Source organism: Pseudophryne corroboree, chromosome 3 (assembly GCF_028390025.1).
Source record: "Pseudophryne corroboree isolate aPseCor3 chromosome 3, aPseCor3.hap2, whole genome shotgun sequence".
NCBI lineage: Eukaryota > Metazoa > Chordata > Amphibia > Anura > Myobatrachidae > Pseudophryne > Pseudophryne corroboree.
Window position 1 is genome coordinate 475,857,606 of NC_086446.1, and position 21,428 is coordinate 475,879,033.

The 21,428-nt window shown below is 47.5% G+C and overlaps 1 protein-coding gene across 4 annotated transcripts in view; it reads right to left on the reverse strand.

The window, feature by feature from the left end:
- NOL11 (nucleolar protein 11) overlaps positions 1-21,428 on the reverse strand; it is a 164,144-nt gene that overhangs the window by 121,669 nt on the left and 21,047 nt on the right. For all 4 annotated transcript variants that reach the window (XM_063960821.1, XM_063960822.1, XM_063960824.1 and 1 more), the window contains exons 4-6: positions 15,466-15,614; positions 14,016-14,073; positions 13,789-13,930 (exon numbers count right to left, since the gene is read on the reverse strand). In XM_063960821.1, coding sequence (XP_063816891.1) covers positions 13,789-13,930; positions 14,016-14,073; positions 15,466-15,614 — 349 coding nt within the window. The remainder of the gene's footprint in view (positions 1-13,788; positions 13,931-14,015; positions 14,074-15,465; positions 15,615-21,428) is intronic.

Consider the following 21,428-nt stretch of genomic DNA (forward strand, 5'->3'; position numbering starts at 1 on the left):
TCGTAGGTTTCGGTTTTTGAGGCACAGATGGAAGAAAGGGGCTCTTTCCTCCTGTAGTATCTGAAATAATCTTCTTTAACTCCGATCCAAAAAGAAACTCCCCTTCAAAGGGTACTGCCGTCAAGGTCTGCTTTAAGTCCGAATCAGCATTCCAAACCCTAAGCCAAAGAGACCGTCTTGCTGACACTGTCAAGGCAGAGACACGGGACTGTAGCGCAACAGAATCTAACAAGGCCTCACCCACATAAGTAAGAGCCTCCAAGATCTGTGAGGGTGGTGTTCGGATTGTGGGTTTCGATGCTCGCATGCGGGCGGGCAGCTAAAACAAACAAGTACAATCACACTTATAAACTCATAGAAATACAAGAAAAATAACAATAGAGGGGACCGCCCAATACTGTCAGTGACAGATTGTGGCTGTCCTGTACCTTAACCCTGCCGCACCGCATCCTGCATCATGAAGAGAAGAATGGGGCCCCAGTGACAAAGGTGTGGTGGCCTCCAGCGGCAGATCAGAGTGGGAACATCTTACGAACTAAACCTACTCCAGTAGTACCTGTCACCTGTAAACAGGGACTAGGTACTTTTGTGGAAAAAAACAAAAACACAAAATCTAAGGAGAAAGAAACACTGTATCTGTACTCCACAGGCACAAAACTAAAACTGAGTTGATAGCTGGGCAGGAAGGAGATGGCAGGGGTTAAAGGGGGGGGGAGGCAGTTTGTTTGATAGATTCTGTGCCAAACTCCACTACCACACACCTCTAACCCACAAGTAACAGCGCAGCGTCCCCCAGATGGATGACAGAGAAAGGGGAGTTTTATTTGTTACTGGTCCCACTCACATAAAGGAGCAAGGCAAAATTGGATGTAGATATCAAATCACTGGGTATGTACGATTCCACTTCATAGATGTGTTATACACATATATTTTAAGGTGTTTGACGGAGGAAAAAGTAAGATAATGATAGAGCAATATAGTCTGTGAACGTGGTTTAAAAGAATTTTAATAAAAACACACTCACAAACACTGATAATAAAACGGCATATAACAAGGATGTGCTGGAGAACCATCCGTAGAGCAAGAGATATGCTTGCCTAATGGTAAATTTGATCCAACGAACCAAAGTCTGTTTTGAGGCCGGCCAATCAGGCTTGGCAGCATCATAGAGAACAAAAAGAGCATCAGTCTTGCATAAGGCAGCTGTTCTTTCCACATAAATATGCAGGACCCGAACCACATCCAGGTATTTCGAAGAAGGATAAATCGCTTGATAGCACCAGGACCACAATAGGTTGGTTAACGTGTAATGCAGAAACAACCTTAGGTAAGAATGACCCGAGTGCGGAGTTCCGCTCTGTCCTCACAAAATATTAAATACGGAGGACGGCACGAAAGAGCTCCTAATTCGGAAACCCTCTGAGCTGAAGCCAAGGCCAGTAAAACTACCTTCCACGTAAGAAATTTTTAGCTCCACCGATTCCAGAGGTTCAAATATATTTGATTGTAAAAAGGTTAGAACCATATACAGATCCCAAAGGAGCTGTGGGAGGAATAAACGGTGGTTTAAGACAGATAACCCCTTGAAGAAAAGTTTGTACTTCAGGCAGTAAGGCCAATTTTTTCTGGGGGGAAAAAAAAAATTAAAAATCGAAAGGGCGGAGACTTGAACTTTGAGAGATCCTATGCTTAAACCTGCCAAGAAACCACAAAGAAGAAAAAAAAGAAAAACAAATATTTCAAGCGCCTCCTGGCCACCTGACTAATAGAATTGTAGATCTGTTGAAAAATAAGAATTTACTTACCGATGATTCTATTTCTCGTAGTCCGTAGTGGATGCTGGGGACTCCGTAAGGACCATGGGGAATAGCGGCTCCGCAGGAGACAGGGCACAAAAGTAAAAGCTTTAGGATCAGGTGGTGTGCACTGGCTCCTCCCCCTATGACCCTCCTCCAAGCCTCAGTTAGGATACTGTGCCCGGACGAGCGTACACAATAAGGAAGGATTTTGAATCCCGGGGAAGACTCATACCAGCCACACCAATCACACTGTACAACCTGTGATCTGAACCCAGTTAACAGCATGATAACAGCGGAGCCTCTGAAAAGATGGCTCACAACAATAATAACCCGATTTTTGTAACAATAACTATGTACAAGTATTGCAGACAATCCGCACTTGGGATGGGCGCCCAGCATCCACTACGGACTACGAGAAATAGAATTATCGGTAAGTAAATTCTTATTTTCTCTGACGTCCTAAGTGGATGCTGGGGACTCCGTAAGGACCATGGGGATTATACCAAAGCTCCCAAACGGGCGGGAGAGTGCGGATGACTCTGCAGCACCGAATGAGAGAACTCCAGGTCCTCCTCAGCCAGGGTATCAAATTTGTAGAATTTTTCAAACGTGTTTGCCCCTGACCAAGTAGCAGCTCGGCAAAGTTGTAAAGCCGAGACCCCTCGGGCAGCCGCCCAAGATGAGCCCACCTTCCTTGTGGAATGGGCATTTACATATTTTGGCTGTGGCAGGCCTGCCACAGAATGTGCAAGCTGAATTGTACTACACATCCAACTAGCAATCGTCTGCTTAGAAGCAAGAGCACCCAGTTTGTTGGGTGCATACAGGATAACAGCAAGTCAGTTTTCCTGACTCCAGCCGTCCTGGAAACATATATTTTCAGGGCCCTGACAACATCTAGCAACTTGGAGTCCTCCAAGTCCCTAGTAGCCGCAGGTACCACAATAAGCTGGTTCAGGTGAAACGCTGACACCACCTTAGGGAGAAACTGGGGACGAGTCCGCAGCTCTGCCCTGTCCGAATGGACAATCAGATATGGGCTTTTGTGAGACAAAGCCGCCAATTCTGACACTCGCCTGGCCGAGGCCAGGGCCAACAGCATGGTCACTTTCCATGTGAGATATTTCAAATCCACAGATTTGAGCGGTTTAAACCAATGTGATTTGAGGAATCCCAGAACTACGTTGAGATCCCACAGTGCCACTGGAGGCACAAAAGGGGGTTGTATATGCAGTACTCCCTTGACAAACTTCTGGACTTCAGGAACTGAAGCCAATTCTTTCTGGAAGAAAATCGACAGGGCCGAAATTTGAACCTTAATGGACCCCAATTTGAGGCCCATAGACACTCCTGTTTGTAGGAAATGCAGGAATCGACCGAGTTGAAATTCCTCCGTGGGGGCCTTCCTGGCCTCACACCATGCAACATATTTTCGCCAAATGCGGTGATAATGTTGTGCGGTCACCTCCTTCCTGGCTCTGACCAGGGTAGGGATGACCTCTTCCGGAATGCCTTTTTCCCTTAGGATCCGGCGTTCACCCGCCATGCCGTCAAACGCAGCCGCGGTAAGTCTTGGAACAGACATGATCCTTGCTGAAGCAAGTCCCTTCTTAGTATCTCTTGAAGTTCCGGGTACCAAGTCCTTCTTGGCCAATCCGGAGCCACGAGTATAGTTCTTACTCCTCTCCGTCTTATAATTCTCAGTACCTTGGGTATGAGAGGCAGAGGAGGGAACACATACACCGACTGGTACACCCACGGTGTTACCAGAGCGTCCCAGCTATTGCCTGAGGGTCTCTTGACCTGGCGCAATACTTCCCAACGGTTTACAATCATGTGGAAGACTTCCAGATGAAGTCCCCACTCTCCCGGGTGGAGGTCGTTCCTGCTGAGGAAGTCTGCTTCCCAGTTGTCCACTCCCGGAATGAACACCGCTGACAGTGTTATCACATGATTTTTCGCCCAGCGAAGAATCCTTGCTGCCATTGCCCTCCTGCTTCTTGTGACGCCCTGTCTGTTTACGTGGGCGACTGCCGTGATGTTGTCCGACTGGATCAGCACCGGTTGACTTTGAAGCAGAGGTCTTCCTAGGCTCAGAGCATTGTAAATTGCCCTTAGCTCCAGTATATTTATGTGGAGAGAAGTCTCCAGACTTGACCACACTCCTTGGAATTTTCTTCCCTGTGTGACTGCTCCCCAGCCTCTCAGGCTGGCATCCGTGGTCACCAGAACCCAGTCCTGAATGCCGAATGTGCTGCCCTCTAGTAGATGAGCACTCTGCAGCCACCACAGAAGAGACACCCTTGTCCTTGGAGACAGGATTATCCGCTGATGCATCTGAAGATGCGATCCGGACCATTCGTCCAGCAGATCCCACTGAAAAATTCTTGCGTGAAATCTGCCGAATGGAATCGCTTCGTAAGAAGCCACCATTTTTCCCAGGACTCTTGTGCATTGATGCACTGACACTTGGCCTGGTTTTAGGAGGTTTCTGACTAGCTCGGATAACTCCCTGGCTTTCTCCTCCGGGAGAAACACCTTTTTCTGGACTGTGTCCAGAATCATCCCTAGGAACAGCAGACGTGTCGTCGGAATCAGCTGCGATTTTGGAATATTTAGAATCCACCCGTGCTGTCGTAGAACTACTTGAGATAGTGCTACTCCGACCTCCAACTGTTCTCTGGACCTTGCCCTTATCAGGAGATCGTCCAAGTAAGGGATAATTAAGACGCCTTTTCTTTGAAGAAGAATCATCATTTCGGCCATTACCTTGGTAAAGACCCGGGGTGCCGTGGACAATCCAAACGGCAGCATCTGAAACTGATAGTGACAGTTCTGTACCACGAACCTGAGGTACCCTTGGTGAGAAGGGCAAATTGGGACATGGAGGTAAGCATCCTTGATGTCCAGGGACACCATATAGTCCCCTTCTTCCTGGTTCGCTATCACTGCTCTGAGTGACTCCATCTTGATTTGAACCTTTGTATGTAAGTGTTCAAAGATTTCAGATTTAGAATAGGTCTCACCGAGCCGTCTGGCTTCAGTACCACAAATAGTGTGGAATAATACCCCTTTCCTTGTTGTAGGAGGGGTACTTTGATTATCACCTGCTGGGAATACAGCTTGTGAATTGTTTCCAATACTGCCTCCCTGTCGGAGGGAGACGTTGGTAAAGCAGACTTCAGGAACCTGCGAGGGGGAGACGTCTCGAATTTCCAATCTGTACCCCTGGGATACTACTTGTAGGATCCAGGGGTCCACTTGCGAGTGAGCCCACTGCGCGCTGAAACTCTTGAGACGACCCCCCACCGCACCTGAGTCCGCTTGTACGGCCCCAGCGTCATGCTGAGGACTTGGCAGAAGCGGTGGAGGGCTTCTGTTCCTAGGAAGGGGCTGCCTGCTGCAGTCTTCTTCCCTTTCCTCTACCCCTGGGCAGATATGACTGGCCTTTTGCCCGCTTGCCCTTATGGGGACGAAAGGACTGAGGCTGAAAAGACGGTGTCTTTTTCTGCTGAGATGTGACTTGGGGTAAAAAAGGTGGATTTTCCAGCTGTTGCCGTGGCCACCAGGTCCGATGGACCGACCCCAAATAACTCCTCCCCTTTATACGGCAATACTTCCATGTGCCGTTTGGAATCTGCATCACCTGACCACTGTCGTGTCCATAAACATCTTCTGGCAGATATGGACATCGCACTTACTCTTGATGCCAGAGTGCAAATATCTCTCTGTGCATCTCGCATATATAGAAATGCATCCTTTAAATGCTCTATAGTCAATAAAATACTATCCCTGTCAAGGGTATCAATATTTTCAGTCAGGGAATCCGACCAAGCCACCCCAGCGCTGCACATCCAGGCTGAGGCGATCGCTGGTCGCAGTATAACACCAGTATGTGTGTATATACTTTTTAGGATATTTTCCAGCCTCCTATCAGCTGGCTCCTTGAGGGCGGCCGTATCTGGAGACGGTAACGCCACTTGTTTTGATAAGCGTGTGAGCGCCTTATCCACCCTAAGGGGTGTTTCCCAACGCGCCCTAACTTCTGGCGGGAAAGGGTATAACGCCAATAATTTTCTATCGGGGAAAACCCACGCATCATCACACACTTTATTTAATTTATCTGATTCAGGAAAAACTACAGGTAGTTTTTTCACACCCCACATAATACCCTTTTTTGTGGTACTTGTAGTATCAGACATATGTAACACCTCCTTCATTGCCCTTAACATGTAACGTGTGGCCCTAATGGAAAATACGTTTGTTTCTTCACCGTCGACACTGGAGTCAGTGTCCGTGTCTGTGTCTGTGTCGACCGACTGAGGTAAATGGGCGTTTTAAAGCCCCTGACGGTGTTTGAGACGCCTGGACAGGTACTAATTGGTTTGCCGGCCGTCTCATGTCGTCAACCGACCTTGCAGCGTGTTGACATTATCACGTAATTCCCTAAATAAGCCATCCATTCCGGTGTCGACTCCCTAGAGAGTGACATCACCATTACAGGCAATTGCTCCGCCTCCTCACCAACATCGTCCTCATACATGTCGACACACACGTACCGACACACAGCACACACACAGGGAATGCTCTGATAGAGGACAGGACCCCACTAGCCCTTTGGGGAGACAGAGGGAGAGTTTGCCAGCACACACCAAAACGCTATAATTATACAGGGACAACCTTATATAAGTGTTTTCCCTTATAGCATCTTAATATATAATAATATCGCCAAATAAGTGCCCCCCCTCTCTGTTTTAACCCTGTTTCTGTAGTGCAGTGCAGGGGAGAGCCTGGGAGCCTTCCTAGCAGCGGAGCTGTGTAGGAAAATGGCGCTGTGTGCTGAGGAGAATAGGCCCCGCCCCCTTTTCGGCGGGCTTCTTCTCCCGTTTTTCTGACAACCTGGCAGGGGTTAAATACATCCATATAGCCCCAGAGGCTATATGTGATGTATTTTTAGCCAGCATAGGTACTTTCATTGCTGCCCAGGGCGCCCCCCCCCAGCGCCCTGCACCCTCAGTGACCGTTGGTGTGAAGTGTGCTGAGAGCAATGGCGCACAGCTGCAGTGCTGTGCGCTACCTCATGAAGACTGAGAAGTCTTCAGCCGCCGATTTCTGGACCTCTTCTCTCTTCAGCATCTGCAAGGGGGTCGGCGGCGCGGCTCCGGTGACCCATCCAGGCTGTACCTGTGATCGTCCCTCTGGAGCTAGTGTCCAGTAGCCTAAGAAGCCAATCCATCCTGCACGCAGGTGAGTTCACTTCTTCTCCCCTAAGTCCCTCGTTGCAGTGAGCCTGTTGCCAGCAGGACTCACTGAAAATAAAAAACCTAACAAAACTTTTACTCTAAGCAGCTCTTTAGGAGAGCCACCTAGATTGCACCCTTCTCGGCCGGGCACAAAAACCTAACTGAGGCTTGGAGGAGGGTCATAGGGGGAGGAGCCAGTGCACACCACCTGATCATAAAGCTTTTACTTTTGTGCCCTGTCTCCTGCGGAGCCACTATTCCCCATGGTCCTTACGGAGTCCCCAGCATCCACTTAGGACGTCAGAGAAATACAGGGTATTGAATCTGTGGCCCCTACCCCTAGAGGTGGCGACAGATTCAATAAATTATGCACTAGAGAAGCATTCAGGATTTTTAACCTAGGCACTCTGATGCCTGATGGTTTAAATGAAAATATGGAGATCAATAACATTAGATAACCTTCAAGTGTGAGCTACATAATTGGTTGCCTCCTTTCACCCCCCATTTTCTGTCCTCTTTTTCCTATAACCTCCTTTTTGTATACTCACCTATCAGTGAGAAATGTTTTGGAGATTAACAGGGATCCCAATAGGATGGTGTGATTGTTATACTGTAGGGTGGTCCGTTGCCACTAAATGAAATCTGAGAATTCAATCTAATATTTAGAAGTGTAAGGTGAAGTGAGAATTATCTCCATTATCTTTCATCATAGACACATTGGATATATACCAATCGACTATACTGCATTTATTATATGTATACATAAAGTAACTTATAAATACTAATGAATAAGATTAATAATACTACTAATAACGAAAATAATGATAATAACAAAGAGTTTTATGAGAGGTTGTGGTCTAGTGTGGTTGTGATGGGAATTGAACCTGGGACTGTGTGTGCAGTGGTGCAGAGCATTATACCACTAGACTATAGTGGAAGCTATGCAAGGGTTAGGAGGTTTTTATGGATTTGCTATCCTTGATTACAATTAGTATGTGTGTGCCATCACCTTTGTCTTCCGACTTTTAGAAGATTTAGAAATTATTGTAACCAATTTTTTAGATCTCTGTTACATAATAAATCCACCATGTCTATTTATATTTATAATGTAAGATTATGATTTTTTATTATGTTGGTCGCTATAAAAGCTATCTAAACACATGTGAGATGTAATTAGTAATTACTCAGGTGTGACTATGCAAGTAATTTACAATGCGATTGGTTACCTGGAGTTTAAATATCATGCAGGACAGCCCCTCTTCATCCTCTGACGAAACCGCACACTTACAATAGCGGAGAAACGCGTAAGGACTGGGGCTTATTCTTCACGGATGCCCTCCTACATTTCAGCGATACCTATTTACCAACATCTTTACAACAACTGCTTTTTGGAAGCTGATCATCTCATGAGATCCTCCGGGTGTGGTTCGTTTTATCGACAGTATCTAGGTCGACAATGTTTAGGTCAACCACTATAAGTCGACAGTCACTAGGTCGACATGGATGGAAGGTCGACAGGGTTTCTAGGTCGACATGTGCTAGGTCGACAGGTCTAAAGGTCGACATGGTTTTTTTTTTTGGGTGTCGTTTTCTTCGTAAAGTGACCGGGATCCCAAATTAGTGCACCGCGTTCGCTCGCCATGCTTCGGGCATGGTGCCTTCGCTCCGCTAGGCACACTTTACCGTTCCAATCGTAGTCCACGTGGATCGTTAAGTATGAAAAAATCCACACAAAAAAAAAAAAAGTGAAAAACTCATGTCGACCTTTAGACCTGTCGACCTAGAAACCCTGTCGACCTTCCATCCATGTCGACCTATAGTGGTCGACCTAGACACTGTCGATCTTCAGACCGGATCCCGATCCTCCGGTGTATCCCGCACTATGGAAAGGAACAGTGCCGCCTCCCGACTGTGACAGCTATCGATAACGGGGGCCGTCCACAGATGACAAGCAAACACGCTGCTGGCCGTGAGTAAAGTGGACATTTTGCTATTTGGCCCTAAGCACAGCGGGAGTAGACATACAAGCCTTGTATGTATGCACGGACACTAAAGTTCAACAGCAAATACACCTGGCCGCTTTGCGGCTTTAATTAGCGGGAGTTGAAAGCCGGCCGCCCGGCCCTTATATACAGAGATCTCAGAGAGCATGTGCAAATGCTAACAGCTGCACCAAAACATTTAAATCTATCAGTTGTTCCTTTATTCCAGGACTGACACCTTGATCTGGACTTTAATATAGGAGTATTCCTTACTGCGAATCATTAATCTGGATGTGGTGGAAGTGTCCCATTATTAAGGTTTTACCTGCTGCAGTAGGGGGAGTTTTTATTTTTAATGTGTACATGTGTTTATAATTGTAATTATTCTTATTTTATATGTAATAAATTGGATATAAAATTATATGCGCTCTCTGATAATATATTATCCTCTTTGTGCTGCCAAGAAACCAGCCTGGAGGAAAAGCAGAAGTTTGGCCAATCTAAAGGAAGTAGCAGGGAACTGACGCTGCTCACACCATGAGACGTATGCTTTCCATATGCGGCAATAGTGCTTTGAGGTGCTCCTTTCTAGCACTCATCATAGTAGCATACCTCCCAACTTCTGTCCCTTCTGAAATCGGGACAGTTGGGAGGTATGTAGTAGGAATAAAAAAGGATTTTAATTACCTACCGGTAATTAGTACCATGGGGTATAGACGGATCCACCAGGAGCCACGGGCACTTTAATAGTTTAATAGTGTGGGCTGGCTCCTCCCTCTATGCCCCTCCTACCAGACTCAGTCTAGAAACTGTGCCCGAGGAGACGGACAACTTCCTGCAGAACTAACGGACCAAACTTTAGGTACTCAGGAGGCCAAAGTATCAAACTTGTAGAACTTAGCAAACGTGTTCGACCCAGACCAAGTAGCCGCTCTGAAAAGCTGTAAAGCCGAAACACCCTGGGCAGCCGCTCAGGAAGAACCCTCCTTACGAGTAGAGGGGGCCTTAACAGATCTTGGACACGGCAATCCTGCCGTAGAAAACGCATGCTGGATAGTGAACATGATCCAGCGAGAGATCATCTGCTTAGAAGCAAGACACACAATTTTCTTAGGATCATACAGAGAGTCCTATTTTCTGTGACGAGCAGTCCTCTTCACATAGATTTTCAGAGCCCTTACAACATCCAAGTACTTAGAAGTAATTGAGGAGTCAGTAGCAACTGGCACCACAATAGGTTGGTTGATATGAAAAGCCGACAACCTTAGGAAGGAACTGCTGATGCGTCCTGAGTTCAGCTCTATCTTCTTGGAAGATCAAGTAGGGACTTTTGCAAGACAAAGCCCCCAACTCCGACACACGTCTAACAGAAGCTAAGGCCAACAAAGTGACAGCCTCCCATGTGAGAAACTTGACCTCAACCTCCTGTAGAGGCTCAAACCAATCCGATTGGAGGAATTGCAACACCACGTTAAGATCCCATTGCGCCGTAGGCGGCACAAAGGGAGGCTGGATGTGCAAAACCCCTTTCAAAAAAAAAGTCTGAACCTCAGGGAGGGCAGCCAATTGTTTCTGGAAGAAAATGGACAAGCCGAAATCAGAACCTTCACGGATCCCAACCTCAGGCTCATATCCACACCTGCTTGCAGGAAGAGGAGAAACCATCCCAGTTGAAACTCCACCGTAAGAAACTTCTTGGATTCACACCAAGATACATAATTTTTCCAAATGCGATGGTAATGTTTAGACGTTACTCCTTTCCTAGACTGCATCAGGGTAGGAATGACTTTGTTCGGAATGCCCTTCCGAGCTAATATCTGGCATTTAACCTCCATGCCGTCAAACGAGGCCTCGGATCTTCCAGCAGTAGATCCACGTACCAAGCCCTTCTTGGCCAGTCCGGAGCAATGAGGATTGCCTGAACTCTTGTTCTCTTTATGAGCTTTAGAATCCTTGGGATGAATGGAAGTGGAGGAAACGCGTACACCGACTGGAACATCCACGGAGACACCAGATTGTCCACCGCTACTGCTTGCGGGTCTTTCGACCTGGAACAATACCTCCAAAGCTTCTTGTTGAGGCGGGAGGCCATCATGTCTATTTGAGGAACCCCCCAAAATTTGTCACCTCCGTGAACACCTCTGGATGGAGGCCCCACTCTCCTGGATGGAGATCGTGTCTGTTGAGGAAGTCCGCTTCCCAGTTGTCTCCTCCCAGAAAGAAGATTGCTGACAGCGTCAACGCGTGTTTTTCTGCCCAGAGGATGACTCTTGTTACCTCTGACATTGCAGCTCTGCTCTTCGCTCCGCCCTGTCGGTTTATGTAAGCCACAGTCGTTGCATTGTCCGACTGCACTTGAATTGCTCGATGTCGCAGAAGATGAGCCGTTTGGAGAAGACCGTTGTAGACCGCTCTTAGTTCCAGAATGTTTATTGGGAGACTGGATTCCAGGCTCGACCACCTTCCTTGGAAGGTTTCCCCTTAAGTGACTGTGCCCCAACCCTGGAGACTTGCATCCGTGGTTAGAAGGATCCAGTCCTGAATCCCAAACCTGCAGCCCTCCAGAAGGTGAGGCATTTGCAGCTACCAGAGGAGGGAAATCCTTGCTTTCGGCGACAAATGTATTCTTTGGTGTATGTGTAGGTGAGATCCTGACCACTTGCCTAGGAGATTCAGTTGGAAGGACTGAGCATGAAATCTTCTGTACTGTAGAGCCTCGTAGGAGGAAACCATCTTCCTTCCCCAGAAGGCGAATGCACTGATGAACAGATACCTGGGCTGGCTTCAGGACATCCCGGACCATTGTTTGAATCACCAACGCTTCCTCCTCCGGTAGAAACACCCTCTGCACTTCCGTGTCGAGGATCATCCCCAGAAAAGAAAATCTCCTTGTCGGCTCCAAATGTGACTTTGGAAGGTTCAGGACCCAACTGTGCTTCCTGAGCAGACAAGACGTGTGAGCAATGGACTGCAACAATGTCTCCCTGGACGATGTCTTTATCAGCAGATCGTCCAGATATGAAATTATGTTCACCCCCTGTCTGCAAAGGAGAACCATCATCTCTGCCATCACCTTGGTGAATACCCTCGGTGCTGTGGAGAGGCCGAATGGCAGTGCCTAAAATTGATAGCGACTGTCCAACAGTGCAAATCTGAGATAAGCCTGGTGCGGCGGCCAAATCGGAATGTGGAGGTACGCATCCTTGATATCCAGGGATACCAGAAACTCTCCCTCCTCCAGACCGGAGATCACCGCTCTGAGATACTCCATTTTGAATTTGAACACCCTCAGGTAAGGGTTCAACGATTTCAAGTTCAAAATTGGTCTGACCGAACCATCCGGTTTCGGTACCATGAAAAGGTTTGAATAATAACCCTTGTTTTGCATATGAGGTGGAACTGGCATAATGACCCATGACTTTTCCAATTTTTGGATGGCTTCCTGTAGGATAGCCCTGTCTGTCAGCACAGCTGGCAAGCCTGATTTGAAGAATCGGTGAGGCGGGAGTTCTTGAAACTCCAGTCTGTACCCCGTGTGACACAACATCCGGTACCCAGGGATCCAGGCCGGACGACACCCAGATGTGGCTGAAACGTCTGAGTGGTCCACCGTCATACTGAGGATTTTGAGGATCCAGAAGCAGGTTTCTATTCCTGGGAGCCTGCGGGTGCATGCTTTTTGGATTTTGCACCACCACCTCTAAAGAAAGTGGTAGGAGGCTTGGATCTTTTTGTCTTAGTGGTCCGAAAAAACTGGGATGCTGCTAAAGAAAATGGTTTCTTCGTAGAAGGCGTAGTAGAGGGAAGAAAAGGTGACTTACCCGCGGTTGCAGTGGAAATCCACGCATCCAATGTTTCCCCAAATAGAGCCCAACCTGTGTAGGGTAGGTTCTCCACACTTCTCCTGGATTCCGCATCTGCAGACCACTGGCGTAGCCAGAGTCCCCTGCGAGCCGAGACCGACATGGAAGATATCCGTGCAGTCAGCGTACCCAGGTCCTTCATGGATTCCATGAACCCCGCAGAATCCTGTATGTTGCGTAAAAATAATTCAATGTCACTTCTATCCATTGTATACAAATCCTCTAGTAATGTGCCTGACCACTTTACTATGGCTTTAGAAATCCATGCACAGGCAATAGTGGGCCTTAACGACACTCCTTAAGCAGTGTATATGGATTTGAGCGAACAGCCAGGTTTTTTAACGTGGTAGACACAGGGACAGGTAAAACCACCTATTTTGACAGTCTGGAAACAGATGCGTCAACTACGGGTGGTTTTTCCCATTTTTTCCTATCCTCCTTAAGGAAGGGAAAAGCAACCAGAACTCTTTTTGGTATCTGGAATTTTTTCTCCAGGTTCTCCCAGGATTTTTCAAACAGAAGGGCAGATGTATTAACCTGGAGAAGGCAGTGTGTACGGGCCTTAAGACATAAAATATCAGAAGACTTAACATTTATAAAAAGAAAGAAAGAAAGAAAGAAAGAAAGAAAGAAAGAAAGAAAGAAAGAAAGAAAGAAAGAAAGAAAGAAAGAAAGAAAGAAAGAAAGAAAGAAAGAAAGAAAGAAAGAAAGAAAGAAAGAAAGAAAGAAAGAAAGAAAGAAAGAAAGAGAACTGCTGTGTACAGACAGAAGGCCAGCTGAATGAGTCTGCCATCTCACTTACAAGGCACTACATTAATGGGTGGTCTTATGCTAAATGGCTCAAGAATTGGTGAAATAAACGGTCAGAAATCTGGAAATGGGAGTGCACACATTTACTTACGTAACATTATTAGAGACACCATTTTGTTTGTCAGAGATGCTGCAAAATCCAACACTCGGGAGTCCTCTGTGAATGGCTGTAGTCTATACGTCTGGCTGACACCAGGACCAGTTCTCCATGTATGCACAAAGCAATCCTGATGCTGCAGATATAATACAGCTGTAAGCTTACTGCCAAAAGGCTCCTAAAACGGTTTTGGACACGTGTTTTTAATGTTACACACATACCTTTTCTGTAATGTAGATTAATATAGGCTGCCCATCTTCCAAAAACATTTTTGACCACCTAGTGAATAAATACAAAATGATTCCCATGCAGTTGTGACTACAAGAAAATAAAGTCATATTAATAGACAGGAAGCACCTAGCAGCACAGTCAGCAGTGGTGACTAAAGAACACCTGCACAAAAGGCCCGATCCTGAGAAGCATGCAGAGTCATCATTAGTAACAGCACTTACACCTACCCCATGCTGGGTGCAAGATATGCACCGGAAAGACATCCCTTCCCCATGCACACAACTCATAACAGCACAGAGTTCTGGCACATGATTCTCTGCTAGCGTCTGTAAGGTACAGATGTATACCCCGAACATCACTGCTGCAGTCGCACCAAACAGCCCCTCTCAGTGCGCAAGGTCCCATGAAATTCTGCTAGCACCGGGCGGCTTTCGTCTATGAAAATGCATCTTAATTGCAATGCAACAAAACTAGGACGCACAAAGACTGTGCAGCTTAATACACTCATATCTGTGTGAGACTGACTCCCTGAATTTAAATTAGTGCTACAATGTAGTAGCCGCAGATTTTTCCAAAACAAGTTCTGTTCTGCTCCGTATACAGACTCTGTTACACACAATATATAAAGCGCCATATATCAAATGATACACCTTTTACACCGCCAGAATATAACCGTTTATTTGCACATGAACGTGAATAACCCGTGTTGCTGGCTGGTGTAAAAAGGGGGAGTTGGGATAATACAGGTCACGGGTTCAACTTGGCAAACTGTGCCGTGTAAACGGTAGCCAGGTTGCATCGACACTGTTTCCTGTTTACAGTGAATGTACAATCTCCGAGCACCGCCCCCCGCCACGTCATCAGCAACGGCACCAACCTCGCAATATGCCAGTTTGGTAAATGCAGTGGGAAAGGGACCTGACGCGGTTCGTATCCGGGTAGCACCAGAGTCAAGCTCCCGGCTGCGACCCGAGGTACTTGGTCTAAAAGTGGTATTAATCAGCACAGTCTCCCCCTGCATCCTAGCTGCATTGTATTAAGAGACATTTAAAAAAAATAAAAAACGTAGCAGCATTGCACGGAAAGTGGCAGCTCACACACCATCTAGCACTGTATGGCGTATTGAGGCTGGATGTATGCGGACACATTTGTAGTTACCCAGTCAACACCTACAAAATATTCCTATTTCAAGGAACTAGAAAACGACAGAGGCCATAGCCTCCATAATTGTTAGATGCATCTTTTTATATCAATGCAACTCAGAGAAAGATACAGATGCAAATACAGAGTCTGCCCCAACCCTATGTTTCATTAGTAATCCTGTGGCGTTTTTAGGCTTTACATTGGTCCCAATAGATCTTCACCATACAACTACACACATGTCTTGTATCCCAAATCCAGAGCAATGTTTAGCATAACCCCAGTTAGAAAGGAACATACACGATTGTCTCTCCTTCTGTTAGAAAGCTTTCAATTTCTTGTTGCGGATCTGCAAGTAAAGCATCCAAGAAGTGGACAGCTCCTCCCCGAAACAACACGAGAGGTTCTGTATCTGGAAGACTGTGGACTCGACACACGGCAGCCGAGAGCTGTGGACCAATAAAGAAAACAGGATAGGCATGTTCACTTCTGCCTGTAATACTCCACAGTATTGTGTTCAGGGTATAAGTGAAAAAGGTTTCTGGGAAAGAATTACATTCTACAGATCCTGTTTTACTATACTAAATAAGGGCATTCATGGTAGTGATATGTCTGGTAATGGATCAATAGGATTTTAAACCTACCGGTAAATCTTTTTCTCCTAGTCCGTAGAGGATGCTGGAGACTCCGTAAGGACCATGGGGTATAGACGGGCTCCGCAGGAGACATGAGCACTATAAAGAACTTTAGAATGGGTGTGCACTGGCTCCTCCCTCTATGCCCCTCCTCCAGACCTCAGTTAGAGAACTGTGCCCAGAGGAGACGGACAGTACTAGGAAAGGATTTTTGTTAATATAAGGGCAAGATTCATACCAGCCCACACCATCCACACCGTATAACCTGGAATATACGCCACCAGTTAACAGTATGAACAAAACAACATCAGCCAAAGACTGATCTCAACTGTAACATAACCCTTATGTAAGCAATAACTATATACAAGCCTTGCAGAAAAATGTCCGCACTGGGACGGGCGCCCAGCATCCTCTACGGACTCGGAGAAAAAGATTTACCGGTTGGTTTAAATCTTATTTTCTCTTACGTCCTAGAGGATGCTGGGGACTCCTTAAGGACCATGGGGATTATACCAAAGCTCCAGACCGGGCGGGAGAGTGCGGATGACTCTGCAGCACCGATTGAGCAAACCTAAGGTCCTCATCAGCCAGGGTATCAAACTTGAAGAATTTTGCAAAAGTGTTTGAACCTGACCAAGTCGCCGCTCGGCAAAGTTGTAACGCCGAAACGCCTTGGGCAGCCGCCCAAGAACAGCCCACCTTCCTAGTGGAATTGGCCTTGACCGAATTTGGTAGCTGCAATCCAGCCGTAGAATAGGCTTGCTGAATCGTGTTACAGATCCAGCGAGCAATAGTCTGCTTAGAAGCAGGAGCGCCAACCTTGTTGGCTGCATACAGGACAAACAGTGCCTTTGTTTTCCTAACCTTAGCCGTCCTGGCTACATACATTTTTAAGGCCCTGACTACATCCAGGGACCTGGAATCCTCCAAGTCACTCGTAGCCACAGGTACCACAATAGGTTGGTTCATGTGAAACGATGAAACCACCTTAGGCAAAAATTGAGGACGAGTCCTTAATTCTGCTCTATCCACATGGAAAATCAGATGGGGGCTCTTGTGCGACAAAGCCGCCAATTTGGACACCCGCATTGCAGATGCCAAGGCCAACAACATGACCACCTTCCAAGTGAGAAATCTTAACTCAACCGTTTGAAGAGGTTCAAACCAGTGAGATTTTAGGAACTGTAACACCACGTTAAGGTCCCATGGTGCCACTGGAGGCACAAAAGGAGGCTGTATGTGCAGCACTCCCTTTACAAAAGTCTGGACTTCTGGGAGAGAAGCCAATTCCTTCTGAAAGAAAATTGATAGGGCCGAAATCTGTACCTTAATGGAGCCTAATTTTAGGCCCATATCCACTCCTGTCTGTAGAAAGTGGAGAAAACTGCCCAGATGGAAATCTTCCGTAGGAGCATTCTTGGATTCACACCAAGATACATACTTTCTCCAGATACGGTGATAATGTTTCGCCGTCACTTCCTTCCTAGCCTTTAACAGAGTAGGGATGACTTCTTCCGGAATGCCTTTCCCAGCAAGGATTCGGTGTTCAACCGCCATGCCGTCAAACGTAACCGCAGTAAGTCTTGGAACACGCAGGGCACCTGTTGCAACAGGTCCTCTCTGAGAGGAAGAGGCCACAGATCTTCTGTGAGCATTTCCTGAAGATCTGAATACCAGGCCCTTCAAGGCCAATCTGGAACAATGCGTATTGTCTGTACTCTTTTTCGTCTTATGATTCTCCATATCTTTGAGATGAGTGGAAGAGGAGGGAACACATAGACCGACTGAAACCCCCATGGTGTCACCAGGGCGTCCACTGCTACTGCCTGAGGGTCCCTTGACCTGGCACAATAACTCTGAAGCTTCTTGTTGAGGCATGAAGCCATCATGTCTATTTGTGGAAGTCCCCACTGACTTGTTATCTCTGCAAAAACTTCTTGATGAAGTCCCCACTCTCCTGGATGGAGATCGTGTCTGCTGAGGAAGTCTGCTTCCCAGTTGTCCACTCCCAGAATGAAGACTGCTGCCAAAGCGCTTATGTGATTTTCCGCCCAGCGCAGAATCTTGGTGGCTTCCGCCATTGCCACTCTGCTCCTTGTTCCGCCTTGGCGGTTTACATGAGCCACGGCTGTAACGTTGTCTGATTGAATCAGAACCGGTAGGTCACAAAGAAGATTCTCCGCTTGACGTAGGCCGTTGTATATGGCCCTCAATTCCAGTACGTTGATGTGTAGACAAGCCTCCCGACTTGACCATATTCCCTGAAAGTTTCTTCCTTGTGTGACTGCTCCCCAACCTCGGAGGCTCGAGTCCGTGGTCACCAGAACCCAGTCTTGAATGCCGAACCTGCGATCCTCTAGAAGATGAGCACTCTGCAGCCACCATAGGAGAGACACCCTGGCCCTGGGGGATAGGCTTATTTTCTGATGAATTTGGAGATGGGACCCGGACCACTTGTCCAGAAGGTCCCACTGAAACGTCCTCGCATGAAACCTGCCGAAGGGGATGGCCTTGTAGGTCACCACCATTTTCCCCAGTACTCGAGTGCCTTGATGGACCGACACTCTTCGGTTTTAAACAGGTCTCTGACCATGTTCTGGAGTTCCTGGGCTTTTTCAGTTGGGAGAAAAACCCTCTTTTGTTCCGTGTCCAGAATCATGCCTAAGAACGATAGTTGAGTTGTTGGAACCAACTGTGACTTTGGTAGATTTAGAATCCAGCCATGTTGCTGCAGCACTCCCAGGGAGAGCGCCACGCTTTTCAGCAACTGATCTCTCGATCTCGCTTTTATCAGGAGATCGTCCAAGTACGGGATAATTGTGACTCCCTGCCGGCGCAGGAGCCCCATCAATTCTGCCATTACCTTTGTGAAAATCCTCAGGGCCGTGGAAAGCCCAAACGGCAACGTCTGAAACTGGTAATGACAGTCCTGTACAGCGAATCTCAGGTACGCCTGATGAGGGGGATATATGGGGACATGAAGGTATGCATCCTTTATGTCCAGTGACACCATAAAATCCCCCCCTTCCAGGCTGGAGATTACTGCCCGGAGCGATTCCATCTTGAATTTGAACTTTTTCAAGTACAGGTTTAGGGATTTTAAATTTAGAATGGGTCTGACCGAGCCATCCGGTTTCGGGACCACAAATAGGGTTGAATAGTACCCTTTTCCCTGTTGAACCCGGGGAACCTCGACAACCACTTGTTGTTGACACAATTTTTGAATTGGCGCTAAAATTATCTCCCTTTCTGGGGAAGAAGCTGGTAAAGACGATTTGAAAAACCGGCGAGGAGACACGTCATCGAATTCCAGCTTGTAACCTTGGGATACAATTTCCATCGCCCAAGGATCCACGTCTGACTGAACCCAGACGTGGCTGAAGAGTCGAAGACATGCCCCCACCGGCGCAGACTCCCTCAGTGGAGCCCCAGCGTCATGCGGTGTATTTAGTAGAAGCCGAGGCGGACTTCTGCTCCTGGGAACTAGCCGTAGCCGGCAGTTTTTTCCCTCTACCCTTACCTCTGGCGAGGAAGGAAGAGCCCCGACCTCTTCTGGACTTATGCGACCGAAAGGACTGCATCTGATATTGCGTCGTTTTCTTTTGCTGTGGGGAAACACAAGGTAAAAAGGTAGATTTACCCGCGGTAGCTGTGGAAACCAGGTCCGCGAGACCTTCCCCAAATAAATCCTCACCTTTGTAAGGTAAAACTTCCATATGCTTCTTTGAGTCGGCATCACCCGTCCATTGGCGGGTCCACAGGGCTCACCTAGCAGAAATTGCCGTGGCGCTGGCTCTTGAACCTAGTAGCCCAACGTCTCTCTGAGCGTGTCTCATATATAAAACTGCGTCTTTAATATGACCTAAGGTCAATAAAATGGTATCCCTATCTAGGGTATCAATGTCAGCTGACAAAGTATCTGTCCAAGCTGCTACCGCACTACAAACCCAAGCCGATGCTATTGCCGGTCTAAGCAAAGCACCCGTATGTGTATAAATTGATTTTAAGGTAGTTTCCTTTCTGCGATCAGCAGGATCCTTGAGGGCTGCTGTGTCTGGAGACGGCAGCACCACCTTTTCTGACAAGCGCGTTAACGCCTTGTCCACTCTGGGCGAGGATTCCCACCGTAACCTGTCCTGCGCAGGGAAAGGATACGCCATAAGAATTCTTTTGGGAATCTGCAGTTTCTTGTCTGGAGTTTCCCAAGCTTTTTCAAATAACACGTTCAGCTCATGAGATGGGGGAAAGGTTACCTCAGGTTTCTTTTCCTTAAACATGCATACCCTCGTGTCAGGGACAGAGGGGTCATCTGTGATATGTAAAACATCCTTTATTCCAATAATCATGTAATGAATACTTTTGGCCACCCTTGGGTGTAACCTCGCATCATCGTAGTCGACACTGGAGTCAGAATCCGTGTCGGTATCAGTGTCTGCTACTTGGGACAGGGGACGTTTCTGAGACCCTGAAGGGCCCTGTGACACAGTCAAAGCCATGGATTGACTCCCTGTTCTATCCCTGGACTCTGCTTTGTCCAATCTCTTATGTAATAAAGACACATTTGCATTTAAAACATTCGACATGTCCAACCAATCCGGTGTCGGCGTTGCCGACGGCGACACCACAATCATTTGCTCCACCTCCTCCTTAGATGAGCTTTCCGCTTCAGACATGCCGACACACACGTACTGACACCCCCACACACTCAGGGATATATTTATATGGAGACAATTCCCCACTAAGGCCCTTTGGAGAGACAAAGAGAGAGTATGCCAGCCCACACCAGCACCACCTGACTCTGGAAACAGAATTCCCAGTTATACAGCGCTTTTATATCAATATATGTATACACACTCACTGCGCCAATCTAATATGCCCCCCCTCTGTCACAGTGTTCAGCAGGGGAGAGTCCGGGGAGCCAGCTTCTTGCAGTGTGCTGTGGAGAAAATGGCGCTGGTTAGTGCTGGAGGATCAAGCCCCGCCCCCTCAGAGGCAGGCTTCGGTCCCGCTCAAATTCACAATCCTGGCGGGGGATTATCTTATATACTGCCTCCCCTGTATATCTATATACTTTAGCCAGTCCCTAGAGGTTTAATATTGCTGCCCAGGGCGCCGGGCGCCCCCCCCCCCCCCCCCCCTGCGCCCTGCACCCTTCAGTGCCTGCTATGTGCACTGTGAGTAGGAGCTATGGCGTTACATCAGAGAAGATCTGAAGTCTTCAGCCGCCTTTGAAGTCTTCTTTCTTCTGATACTCACCCGGCTTCTATCTTCCGGCTCTGTGAGGGGGACGGCAGCGCGGCTCCGTCGCGAACGGCGAGGGTGAGACCTGCGTTCCAACCCTCTGGAGCTAATGGTGTCCAGTAGCCTAAGAAGCAGACTTAAGTAGGTCTGCTTCTCTCCCCTCAGTCCCACGATGCAGGGAGCCTGTTGCCAGCAGGGCTCCCTGAAAATAAAGAACCTAACAAAATTATTTTTCAGAGAAACTCAGGAGAGCTCCCCTGTAGTGTATCCAGTCTCCTCTGGGCACAGGATCTAACCGAGGTCTTGAGGTCTGGAGGAGGGGCATAGAGGGAGGAGCCAGTGCACACCCATACTAAAAGTTCTTTATAGTGCCCATGTCTCCTGCGG